Source organism: Pan troglodytes, chromosome 14, assembly GCF_028858775.2.
Source record: "Pan troglodytes isolate AG18354 chromosome 14, NHGRI_mPanTro3-v2.0_pri, whole genome shotgun sequence".
Lineage (NCBI taxonomy): Eukaryota > Metazoa > Chordata > Mammalia > Primates > Hominidae > Pan > Pan troglodytes.
The window spans coordinates 19,050,081-19,063,438 of NC_072412.2; the positions used below are offsets into that span (position 1 = coordinate 19,050,081).

Genomic DNA, 13,358 nt, shown 5'->3' on the forward strand with positions numbered 1-13,358 from the left:
TTCTTTTATCTATGCTATTTCAAGTTAAAGAGTAAAAATAGCAACAACTACAAAATGACTATCCTTTTGACAGATGACTTAAGTTTTTTTTTTATTAAAAAAAAAAAAAAGGTTTTTTGGCTGGGCGCAGTGGCTCACACCTGTAATCCCAACACTTTGGGAGGCCAAGGCAGGCAGATCACCTGAGGTCAGGAGTTCGAGGCCAGCCTGGCCAACATGGCGAAACCCCATCTCTACTAAAAGTACAAAAATTAGCTGGGCATGGTGGCAGGTGCCTGTAATCCCAGCTACTCAGGAGGCTGAGGCAGCAGAATCGCTTGAATCTGGGAGGCAGAGGTTGCAGTGAGCCAACATCATGCCACTGCACTCCGGCCTGGGAGACAAGAGCCAAACTCCATCTCAAAAAAAAAAAAAAAAAAAAAAAAAAAGTTTTTTTACATGGACATGGGGTTTCGCTATGTTGCCCAGTCTGGTCTCAAATTTCTGGGATCAAGCAATCCTCCTGCATCGGCCTCCCAAAGTGCTGCAATTACAGGCGTGAGCCACTGCATCCAGCAGATTTAACAGTTTTTTTTTTTCTTTTTTGAGATAGAGTCTCACTCCGTCACGGAGGCTAGAGTGTGATCCTGGCTCACTGCAACCTCCACCTCCCAGGTTGAAGTGATTCTCGTGCCTCAGTCTCCCAAGTAGCTGGGATTACAGGCATGCGCCACCATGCCCAGCTAATTTTTGTATTTTTAGCAGAGACGGGGTAGAGGTAGAGCAGAGGTAGAGGTTGCAGTGAGCCGAGATTGCGCCACTGCACTCCAGCAAAAAAAAAAAAAAGAATATATAGCAAGGCTTCCAGTTTCCATGAAAGAGCTTTTATTTATATAAGATGGAATTCATGCTTATATAAACATGAATGACATCTAAAACAAGCAATAAATATCTAAAATGTAAGAAAGTATTATAAAACAAATAAAGAGTGAAAGAAATAAACAGGCATGGTGTGGTGGCTCATGCCTATAATCCCAGCACTTGGGAGGCCAAAGCAGGTGGATGGCTTGAGCTCACAAGTTCGAGACCAGTCCGGGCAATATGGAGAAACCCTGTCTCTACAAAAAATACAAAAATTAGCTGGGCACAGTGGCACACGCCTGTAATCCCAGCTACTAGGGAGGCTGAGGTGGGAGAATGGCTTGAACCTGGGAGGCGGAGGTTGTAGTGAGCTGAGATTGCGCTATTGCACTCCGTCCTGGGTGACAGAGTGAGACTCTGTCTCAAAAAAAAAAAAAAAAGGGGGGGCCAGGTGCGGTGGCTCACGCCTGTAATCCCAGCACTTTGGGAGGCCGAGGCAGGTGGATCACAAGGTCAGGGGATCGAGACCATCCTGGCTATAACATGGTGAAACCCTGTCTCTTCCAAAAAATACTTAAAAATTTAGGTGGACGTGGTGGCAGGCGCCTGTAGTCCCAGCTATTCGGGAGGATGAGGCAGGAGAATGGCATGAACCCGGGAGGCAGGGCTTTCAGTGAGCCGAGATCGCCCCACTGCACTCCAGCCTGGGCGACAGAGTGAGACTCCGTCTCAAAAAAAAAAAAAAAAATTAGCTAGGTGTGGTGGTATGCATACCTGTAATCCTAGCTACTTGGGAGGCTGAGGTGGGTGGATGGCTTGAGCCCGGGAGGTGGAGGTTGCAGTGAGCCGAGAATGTGCCACTGCACTCCAGCCTGAGCGAAAGAGCCAGACCTTGTTTCAAAAAATAAATAAGTAAAAGTAGACTCAAAAGGATGATTTTCAATGGACATTATTTCAAAGTCTTTGACACCTTCATTGCTTTTAACACAACCTAGAGATTGCAAGAGTTCTATGTTGTCTCAGGTTTAACTATTAATAAGACATGTACATAGTAATAAATGGGTGACAGATGTGAATTTGAGAAAATTCATTAAAAATTTCAAATATATTTGTCAATGGTCAATGACATGCAAATTATGATGATACCACCTTTCAGTTTAGCAAGCTTTGAGTAATAACACCTACTGTTAAGGAGTGTTTACAGTACAGAAAAAGAACTCTTTTTTTTTGAGATGGAGTTTCGCTCTTGTTGCCAGGCTGGAGTGCAGTGGCGCAATATCGGCTCACTGCAATCTCTGCCTCCGGGGTTCAAGCGACTCTCCTGCTTCAGTCTCCTGAGCAGCTGGGATTACAGGTGGCCGTCACCACGCCAAGCAAATTTTTTATATTTTTAGCAGGGACGGGGTTTCATCATGTTGGCCAGGCTGGTCTGAAACTCCTGACCTCAAGTGATCCACCCGCTTCGGCCTCCCAAAGTGCTGGGATTATAGGCGTCAGCCATCGCACCCTGCTGAAACTCTTATGCTGCAAGAAAAGTAACACAATTTGGTGGTGGGGGAATTTTGTATTAACCATCACATGCTTTAAAAATATGTTGACATCTTGAATGCAAATCTACTTCTAAAAACTTTTCAAGAAAATAAGGGTGCCAAACTTAGAGATGTTTATGAGAAACAGTTTGTAATTGCAAACAGTAGAAACTACCCCAAATAACAAACTACTAAATGACATATAAACATTAACAGATAATTATATTTAATATGATCTAATAATATAATGATATGTCCAATGCTTCCCTGAGGTCAAGAACAAAATAAGGTTTTATAGTCTACTTGTATTCAGCCTTGTATTAGAAAAAGAAACAAAAGGGAATGTGTGAAGTCAACTATTTCCATAGTAATACCAAGATTTATTGCTTTTTGTACTATGTGGCATTTGCATTAATGATGGAAATGCAAAACCTCTGGCAATGGAACTAAACCGTACTAGCAGTTTTCACTAGTATGCATTTGGTCACCTTCACTTAGGAATGTTATCCTAACACCAACTGGTATACATGGAAAACAATTCTGATGCTAATGTACTCAGAGTTAGCATCAGACCCCACAGGTTTAAAGGCCTGGTTCTCAGCAAGACTGCCCTCACTTCAGATACCAGCTGCACTTCTAATCAACTGGCCACAAATCTGGGAGGGGTTCCCAAGGTTGGATAATTTGCTAGAAAGACTCACAGAACTCAGGAAAAGCTCTATATTTACATTTAGTTGTTTGTTGTTTTTTTAAACAAAGGATACAAATCAGAAACAGCCAAATGAAGAAGCTCATAAGGCAAGGTCTGGGAGGGTCCCAAATGCAGAATTTCTGGGCCAGCTTTCAGTGGAAGCAGTAGCATCACCTGCCTGGCACACTGATGTGTTCACCAACCAAAAGGCTGCACTGAGCTTCAAAATCTAGAGTAGTTTTATTTGGGTTTCATTACGTAGGCATGACTCATTGGTCATATGACTGAACTCAGCTCCAGATCCCCTCCTCTCCCAGACTTTGGGCTGGCTCAAAGACCCAAGTTTCAATCCTATAGTTCATCTTTCTGGTGTTTAGACTCCACTGTGAGTCATCTCATCTCTTAGCGTAAATTCAGGTATGATCCAAGGAGCTTATGAATATAGCAAAGATACTTGGAAATTTTAAGGATTTAGAGTCTCTCTTCCAGGAACCAGGGACAAAAATAATTTTTACTACAGATGTCTTTGGTGAAACAGTAAAAGTTATTAATAATTTCATTAAAGTTTAGCCTTTGACATCTTAATTTTCTGTATGACAAACTGGGTAGTATGCATAAAGTATTTGTTTCATACCAAAGTACAAAGGTTATCTTATTGAAAAGCAGAAAAGTGCTTGCACAGTTGCTGGACTATAAGCTGAACTAGCCATTTTTCATGGAATACCATTTTTACTTGAAAAAAATGACAAACTATGACTATTGGAGACATTTTCTTAAAAATAACAAAAGAGTTCATCACTTCAAGAAAACAGAGTATTTGTTGCTGATGAGAAAATATGAGCTTTCAAGTGAAAAATCAGAATTTTTGAAAACTTGGGGCACATGTTCTCAGGACCTCCTGAGGGCTGTGTCACTAGCCAAAAAAAAAAAGGCGAATTTTTGGAAGCCTGTATCCACCACCATGAACTTGACAGCTTCCTAAAGTGTCAACATTTAGGATCTGAGTGAACCAGTATTTTCCAAATAACCAATGCACAATGTTATTAATACAAAGGTTAAAAATCCATTCAAAATCAATAGATTTTAAACTAATAGACCAGTCTGTACCAAATACAGTCCCCCCTTTTTTTTTTAAGGAAAAAAAAAAACTAGCAGGGTGTTATGGCATGCACTTGTAGTCTCAGCTACTTAGGAAGGAGGCTGAGGTGGGAGGATAACTTGAGCCCAGAAGTTTGAGGCTGCAGTGAGCTATGATCATGCCACTGCACTCTAGTCTGGGAAACAGAGTGGGATGCTGATACATAAAAAAATTAAAAATAAACAGTATGAAAAAAATTTTTTTGAGACAGTCTCGCTCTGCTGCCCAGGCTGGAGTGCAATGGCATGATCTCAACTCACTGCAACCTAGGCCTCCCAGGTTCAAGTGATTCTTGTGTCTCAGCCTCCCCAGTAGCTAGGAGTACAGGCATGCACAACCACGCCCAGCTAATTTTTTGCATTTTTAATAGAGATGGGGTTTTGTCATGTTGGCCAGGCTGGTCTCGAACTCCCAGCTTCAAGTGATCCGCCTGCCTTGGCCTCAAAAAGTGCTGGGATTACAGGCATGAGCCACTGTGCCTGGTGATGAAAACTTAATTATACGGTTACAAATCCCACATAGGAACAACCTCGAAAACTACTAATTGTCAAGTTTTGGTGCTGCATCAAAAGAAAACTATCCACATCTAAAAAGACGTGGAAAATAGTCCTCCCTTCTCCAACCACCTATCTTTGTGAGGCCAGATTTTCTTCTCATACTTCAAGCAAAACAAAATACTACAACAGACTCAATACAGAAATACATATGAGAAGCCAGATATACCTGTCTTCTATTAAGCCAGATTTTAAAGAGATTTGCAAAAATGTAAGACAATGTTACTTTTCACTAAATTTCTTTGAAAATAGTTATTTTTCATTACAAATGTTATTTATGTTATATAATGGGTAATTATTGTGAAATGAATAGTTTTAATTTTTCTTTTTTCTTTTTTTCTGTGAGATGGAGTCTCACTCTGTTGCCCATGCTGGAGTGCAGTGGCGTGATCTTGGCTCACTGCAACCTCCCGGGTTCAGGTCATTCTCCTGCCTCAGCCTCCCAAGTAGCTGGGACTACAGGCACCTGCCACCACACCCGGCTAATTTTTTTTTTTTTTTTTGTATTTTCAGTAGAGACGGGTTTCACTGTGTTAGCCAGAATGGTCTCGATCTCCTGACCTCGTGATCCGCCCACCTCGGCCTCCCAAAGTGCTGGGATTACAGGCGTGAGCCACTGCGCCCGGACTAGTTTTAATTTTTCTTAAGATTTTATCTTATTTTTTGAGACAAAAAAATTTCTGTCGCCCAGGCTGGAGTGCAGTGGCATGATCTCAGCTCACTGCAACCTCAGCATCCTGAGATCAAGCAATTCTCATGCCTCAGCCTCCCAAGTAGCTGTGACTGCAGGAGCATGCCACCATACCCAGCTAATTTTTTTTTATTGTTTTTTGTATTTTTGGAAGAGACGGGGTTTCACCATGTTGGCCAGGCTGGTCTTGAACTCCTGACCTCAGGTGATCCGACAGCCTTGGCCTCTGAAAATGCTAGGATTACAGGTGAGAGCCACCACACCCAGGTAATTATTATTTTTTCAGACCGGGTCTCACTCTATTACCCAGGTTGGAGTGCAGTGTTGTGATCATGGCTCACTGTAGCCTCAAACTCCTCGGCTCAAGTGATTCTCCTGCCTCAGCCTACGAAAAGTGCTGCAATTACAGATGTGAGCTACTACGTCCATCCATTATTATTATTTTTAAAAGTCATTAGGTCTTGCTATGTTGCCCAGACTGGACTCAAACTCCTGGGCTCAGGTGACCCTCCCACCTCAGCCTCTTTGTTTTTTTTTTTGAGGCAAGTCTCACTTTGTCGCCCAGGCTGGAGTGCAGTGGAGTGATCTGGGCTCACTGCAACCTCTGCCTCCCAGGTTCAAGTGATTTTCCTGCCTCAGCCTCCTGAGTAACTGGGGCTACAGGTACATGCCACCATGCCTGGCTACTTTTTAATTTTTTTAGTAGAGATGGGGTTTCACCACGTTGGCCAGGCTGGTCTCAAAATCCTGACTTCAAGTGATCCACCTGCCTTGGCCTCCCAAGTGCTGGGATTACAGGTGTAAGCCACCATGCCCAGCCCCACCTCAGCCTCTTGAATAGCTGGGACTACAGGTGCACGCCACTATACCTGGCTAAAGCTTTAATTTTTAATATATCTAATAATAGAAATAAAAGAAACCTTTGGGGTCTTCATTTTAAGAGTGAATCTGAGACCAAAAAAATTGAGAATAAGTACCCTATGGAAAAAATAAAAAATGTAAACATACGTATTTATTGTAGCTTCAAAACAATGAAAAAGCATGTAAATGATGAAAAAAATACATAGGGGAATGAGTACTTCAGACAAATATTTTGTGGTTACTAAAACTTATATATACATATTTTTAGAGACAGAGTCCCACTCTGTTGCCTAGGCTGGAGTGCAGCGGTAGGATTAAAGCGCAATGTGACCCCAAACTCCAGGTCTCAACTGACCCATCGCAGCTTCCTTAAGTGCTGAGTTTACAGGTGCACATCATGGCGCCTGGCTAATTTTTTTTTTACTTTTTATAGAGATGAGGTCTTCGCTACGTTACTGAGGCTGGGTTCAAACTCCTGGCCTCAAGTGATCCTTCTTCCTTGGCCTCACAAAGCGATGACATTACAGGGGTGTGCCACTGCACCCAGCCTATATTTTTATGATGACATAAAATATTAGCATTTAGATTAAGTAAATCAGCAGGATACAAAACAATATAAAAAGTGCTCTAAATTATATTTTTAAAAACCAAAGATTGAAAGCAAACAAACCAAATTCTTCACGGTGGTCACATTATTTCTAGTTACTGGGGTAAGGAGACATATTTTCTGATTTCTATGATTTTTTTCTAAATATTCTATAATAATCACATAGTATTTCGTAACCAGAAGATAAAATTAATTTTAAAAATAAGGAAAAAAGTTGGCCAGGCGCGGTGGCTCAGGCCTGTAATCCCAGCACTTTGGGAGGCTGAGGCGGGTGAATCACTTGAGGTCAGGAGTTTGAGACCAGCCTGGCCAACATAGTGAAACCCCATCTCTACTAAGAATACAAAAAATTAGCTAGGTGTGATGGCACACGCCTGCAATCCCAGCTACTCGGAAGGCTGAGGCCCGAGGATCACTTGAACCCAAGAGGCAGAGGTTGCAGTGAGCCGAGATCATGCCACTGCATTCCAGCCTGGGTGACAGAGACTCTGTCTCAAAAAAAAAAAAGGGAAAAAGCACTATTTTCCTGAAGGCAACAACATGATTAGGTTCTCAGGTTGTTACTTTTCAGTACTTTCCTAAAATTCAATAGGCTATAAACACTAAAATGGTCAAAAAAACAATACCAACTCTCCTCCAAACCCCTCACAACATAAAAGCAACAAAAAGGCATTGCTATTTAAAAAATCACTTGTTATATTTTAATTATATCAGAATAGGACTATCCATATAAGTTCTAAAAATACAGTTCCTTGATTTAAAGGCAAGAAAGTTTTCCAACTTTCAGAATTAAGCGACTAATAAAACGCCGATTTAAAAACTAAAATCAGGCCAGTCGCAGTGGCTCACATCTGTAATCCCAGCACTTGGGGAGGCTGAGGTGGGCAGATCACCTGAGGTTAGGAGTTTGAGACCAGCCTGGCCAACATGGAGAAACCCTGTCTCTACTAAAAAGACAAAATTAGCCAGGCATGGAGACGGGCGTGCTTGTAATCCCAGCTACCTGGGAGGCTGAGGCAGGAGAATCAGTTGAACCCGGGAGGCAGGGGCTGCAGTGAGCCGAGATGACGCCATTGCACTCCAGCCTGGGCAAAAAGAGCGAAACTCTGTCTCAAATAAATAAATAAATAAATAAATAAAAACTAAAATCAGGGATAAAAACAGCCTAAAATTAAAAGCTTAAGCAAAAATTGAAATTTTAAATAATTATAAATAAAATAAAATCCAATCATTATATATTACTTTGTTCTTTCATTACACTGTATCTTTATCCTTTGATTTTTATATAAAGAAAGTAAAGAAGGAAAAGTATTTCAATTAAAATATTTTAGATGTAAATCTTACTGGATAAAATAGATTAAAATCTCAAAATTTCAGAGACCAAGTAGACCGTACAGTTTTATTAAGTAAAATATTCTATCTTAATATGAAAGTCAAAGGCCGGGAGTGGTGGCTCACGCCTGTAATTCCAACACTTTGGGAAGCCAAGACAGGTGGATCACTTGAGGTTAGGAGTTCGAGATCAGCTTGGTCAACATGGTGAAACCCTGTCTCTACTAAAAACACAAAAACTAGCCGAGTGTGGTGGCAGGCGCCTGTAATCCCATCTACTCAGGAGGCTCAGGCAGGAAAAAAAAAATCGCTTGAACCTGGGAGGCGGAGGTTGCAATGAGCTGAGATTGCGCCATTGTACTCCAGCCAGCCTGGGTGAGAAGAGCGAAACTCGGTCTCCAAAAACAAACAAACAAACAAGCAAACAAAAAAAACAAAGCCACAGAATGTGAATAAAATAGATATGAGCACTAAAAAGAACAGCCAAAGGCTTATTTACTTGAGGTAGAAATAGTATCACTTACTGCTTACCAGGACTATGATGAGTTGCAAATTCTCCATTCTGAAATAAGTCTCCTGCCACATTCATTCTACCAGGGTTAAAAGGTCTTACTCCAGTCTTGGTCTGCGGAGTTAAAGATGGGGTGTATGTTTGTATATTAACACCAAAATTACTTGACTGAAGTCCTTTAGCGACATCTCCCAAGTTGGTATTCTATAGTGATGTTTTATATGTAATCATATGTTCACATCTTGCCCAGCATTCACAGAGCTTATACCTGTTTCTAAGGTTGTAACATTAGTAATAACGTATTTCAGAGTCAATTCTGTAGTGATACCACTATTACCCATTCCTGCATTTACCTTACTTCTTGAAAGACTGGAAGTGGAGAAATCCAAATCGTTGGTTTTGTTTTTAGTTCCAGGAAGTCCCCATTCGATAAAACAGGAAGACTTTTTCTCTGCTCCTCCATTTGTTTCTATGTCCTCTTCATCATCAATAACAATTGTCTCACTTATATTTCCTTTCTGAGATGCCAAATCTCTTGAAGAAGGAGGAATTACAGAATAATTTCTTTGAGGCTTTTCATTTTTTGATGATGCAAATATGAAGTTTCTTTCATCAGCTATTGCTGGAGCAGAAATTGAAGGAGGTTGTATAGATTCAATAAACACAACATCATCATCATCATCATCTTCCACTGGTGAGTTCCTAGATCTACTGACTAAAGGACAAGCTGGATGACCAAATGAATGACCTATGTCCATGAGACTAGTTGCCATGGCCATATTCCCTAATAAAGCAGGAGTCTGTTCAGTCAATTCTAATCCTCCCACTGAACATTTTTCCATGCCAATGAACCTGCAGAGACAGAAAAGAAAAAAAAAGTTCTAGTATGTTATGGTTTTTGCATTTTACTACAATAAAATAGCACAAGCAAATTTTTCAAATTATTTTTTGTGATACCTGATATCCATTTTGTTTTTCCTCTACTGTTAACTAATGTTTACTTCAGAGTTTGATGGAAATTAATTATATAATTTTGGTAGTCCTTTAAAAAATTCTAATCAATTTATAGCACTCACTTTAGTCACTCTTTATAGTGAAAAAATGCCTGCCTTCCTTTGAATTAGAAAATAGTAACAAAATAATTAAATTAAATACCAATAACTTAGGGTCCTAATATAATCACTTATATTCCATATGCTTTTACCTACTACAGCATTTATGATATGGCCCTATTTCCCAAGTGTCTCCTGCCATTGTTTTCTTTCCAAAATCACTTCTTCCAAAATAATTATGTAATTATCTTTATGCATCTTTTTTGTCCTTGTACAGAAAGCATTAAGTCCATTTATGCCAGATATTATGCAATGGGCTTTTTACAGAAAATAAAATTATCAAAACTCCATGATAGTAGCTATAATTTACTCTTATAGTTCAAGAAACTGAGGCCTAGGGAAGCTAACTAAATTGTTCCACATAACACTGGGAGTAAGACTTAAACTCAGGGCTCTAAAAATTCGTTTTGAGAGAGGGTCTGGCTCTGTTGTCCAGGCTGGAGTGCAGTTGTGCCATCCTGGCTCACTGCAGCCTTAAACGCCTGGGTTCAAGCAATCCTCCCACCTCAGCCTCCCAAGTAGGTAGGACTACAGGCTCTTGCCATCACAGACCAGCTAATGTTCCATAAAGTTCTTGGAGAGAGGAGGTCTCACTACATTGCCCAGGCTCATCTCAAACTCCTGGCCTCAAGCAATCCTCCTGCCTTGGCTCCCCAAAGTGCTGGGATTACAGGCATGAGCCATGGTACTTGGCCTAGCCCCAAATTCTTAACTTGTTAACACTCAACATTTTGTATACTTACTATGCACTAAGCTATGACAACGGAAATAATCTAGCAGAGAGACAATAGTTGAAAAATCTGGAAGTGAATAACTGATGAAACATGGGTGGCTCTTAAGCAGATGAGAGATAAGGACATGTGCACAGGTGGTAATGAAATTGATCACGTATAAGAATCACCTCTATCTCAACTGAAAGAAGGCAAAAGTAAGTATAATTGGAATGTTATGTAGGTATGCAGAAACAATACATGGGATTATACATGCTGGCCTCAATTTTCAATTTTTTTTTCTTTTAGTAGATGTGAGGTCTCACTATGTTGCCCAGGCTGGTCTCGAACCCCTGAGCTCAAGTGATTCTCCCACCTGGACCTTTCAAAGTGCTGGGATTACAGGAATGAGCCACCACAACAGGCGTGGCCTCAGTTTTTTTTTTCTTTTTTCTTTTTTTGTCCTGTCTCACTCTGTCACCCAGGTACAGTGGTGCCATTTCAGCTCACTGCAACCCCCACCTCCCAGGCTCAAGTGATCCCCCGGCTTTAGCTTCCTGAGTAGCATGCCTGGCTACTATTTTTTGTATTTTTGCTAGCGACAGGGTTTCGCCATGTTGCCCAGGGTGGTCTTGAACTTCTGAGCTCAGATGATCCGCCTGCCTCAGCCTCCCAAAGTGTTGGGATTATAGGTGTGAGCTACCAGGCCTGGCCTCTGGCCTCAATTTTCTGAGTAGAAACTTGAGAGTGAAAGGGGTGGGAATTTTACAGGTGTTGAATGATTAAGAAAACACACTTCATAAGGCAGTCATCACTCCATTTTATTTTAAACATCTCATATTGAAACATGCTTTTTTATTGGGGACAGAGTCTCACTCTATCGCCAGGCCAGAGTGCAGTGGTGCAACCTCGGCTCACTGCAACCTCCGCCTCCCGGGTTCCAGTGATTCTTCTGCCTCAGCCTCCCAAGTAGCTGGGAGTACAGGCGTGCGCCACCACGCCCAGCTAATTTTTGTATTTTTAGTAGATATGGGGTTTCACCATGTTGGCCAGCATGGTCTTGATCTCTTGACCTCGTGATCCACCCACCTCGGCCTCCCAAAGTGCTGGGATAAGAGGTGTAAGCCACTGTGCCCGGCCAAAATATGCTAACATTTTTACTCTAAAAATTTCCCTGCCGGGCGTGGTGGCTCACACCTGTAATCCCAGTACTTTGAGAGGCTGAGGTGGGCAGATCACTTGAGGTCAGGAGTTTGAGATCAGCCTGGTCAACGTGGTGAAACCCCATCTCTACTAAAAATACAAAAACTAGTCAGTCGTGGTGGCAGGCGCCTGTAATCCCAGCTACTCAGAAGTCTGAGGCAAGAGAATCGCTTGAACCCGGGAGGCAGAGGAGGTTACAGTGAGCCGAGATTGTGCCACTGCACTCTAGCCTGGGCAACACAACAAGACTTCGTCTCAAAAAAAAAAAAAAAAAAAAAAAACCTCAATGTAATCTATAATCCATATAGTCATGAAATAGGTAACATTTATTCTTAATATGTATTATGCTATCATATATATTAACTCAGTTAATGATTACTTAAGTGAGGAAGGAACTATTACTTTTCCCATTTTGCCAATTAGGAAATAAAGAGCCAGGAGATAAGTAATCTGCCTAACTCACCATTGCTGAAAAAGGTAGTCAGGATTCAAATCCAAGAAATCTGACTCTAAAACCTATTTCTTAGCCAGTATATTATATGCAATGCATGTGGAAAACAATTGTTAAAAATTACTTATCTTTTATTAAGATGAGCCAATTCATTACAATAACAAAATTAACATTTACATAAGGCTGTTTCAAAGATAAATAACAAATTTAAGGAACCAGTTTAAAATAAGGTTTGTAAAAGAAATGAAAAAGATTGGGGGCCAGGAATGTTGGCTCATGCCTGCTAATCCCAGCACTTTTGGGGGCCAAGTGGGAGAATTGCTTGAGCCCAGGAGTTTGAGACCAGCCTGGGCAACATGGTGAGATTCCATCTCTACTAAAAATGTTTAAAAATAATGATAAAAAAGGAAAATAATTTCTGGAAAAGAGTTATAACTGACTCCACAGTATCTTCCTTTTTTTTTTTTAAGATGGAGTCTCGCTCTGTCGCCCAGGCTGGAGTGCAGTGGCACAATCTAGGCTTACTGCAAGCTCCGCCTCCCAGGTTCACGCCATTCTCCTTCCTCAGCCTCCCAAGTAGCTGGGACTACAGGTGCCTGTCACCACACCTGGCTAATTTTTTGTATTTTTAGTAGAGATGGGGTTTCACCGTGTTAGCCAGGATGGTCTCAATCTCCTGACTTTGTGATCCACCCGCCTGGGCCTCTCAAAGTGCTGGGATTACAGGCATGAGCCACCGCGCCCGGCCCACAGTATCTTCTTGTGTCTGCTAGGTTCTATTTTACTTTTCTCACAGAAAATAATACACAGCATACTCTTTATACTCAGTTCACTGCAGTCATCTACCTTTTAAAAAAGATTAAGTATTCACCGATGCTTAAATCACAGATTATAAATAAGTTAAAACACTACTAAAGGCCAGGTGCAGTGGCTCATGCCTGTAATCCCAGCACTTTGGGAGGCCAAGGTGGGTGGATCATGAGGTCAGGAGATTGAGACCATCCTGGCTAACATGGTGAAAACCCATCTCTACTAAAAAAATACAAAAAAAAATTAGCCGGGCATGGTGGCAGGCACCTGTAGTCCCAGCTACTCGGGAGGCTGAGGCAGGAGAATGGTGTGAACCTG

General features: G+C 41.3%; 1 protein-coding gene across 11 annotated transcripts in view; it reads right to left on the reverse strand.

Annotated features, from left to right (window-relative positions):
- The window catches only part of ZMYM5 (zinc finger MYM-type containing 5), a 40,200-nt gene that overhangs the window by 19,067 nt on the left and 7,775 nt on the right, over window positions 1-13,358 (reverse strand). For all 11 annotated transcript variants that reach the window (XR_010150608.1, XR_010150607.1, XM_016925014.4 and 8 more), the window contains 2 exons: window positions 9,108-9,606; window positions 8,775-8,868 (listed from right to left, as the gene is read on the reverse strand). Coding sequence is in view for 9 of the 11 variants with exons in the window: in XM_016925014.4 (XP_016780503.4) it covers window positions 8,775-8,868; window positions 9,108-9,596 (583 nt within the window). In the remaining 2 variants the exon portion in view is untranslated. The remainder of the gene's footprint in view (window positions 1-8,774; window positions 8,869-9,107; window positions 9,607-13,358) is intronic.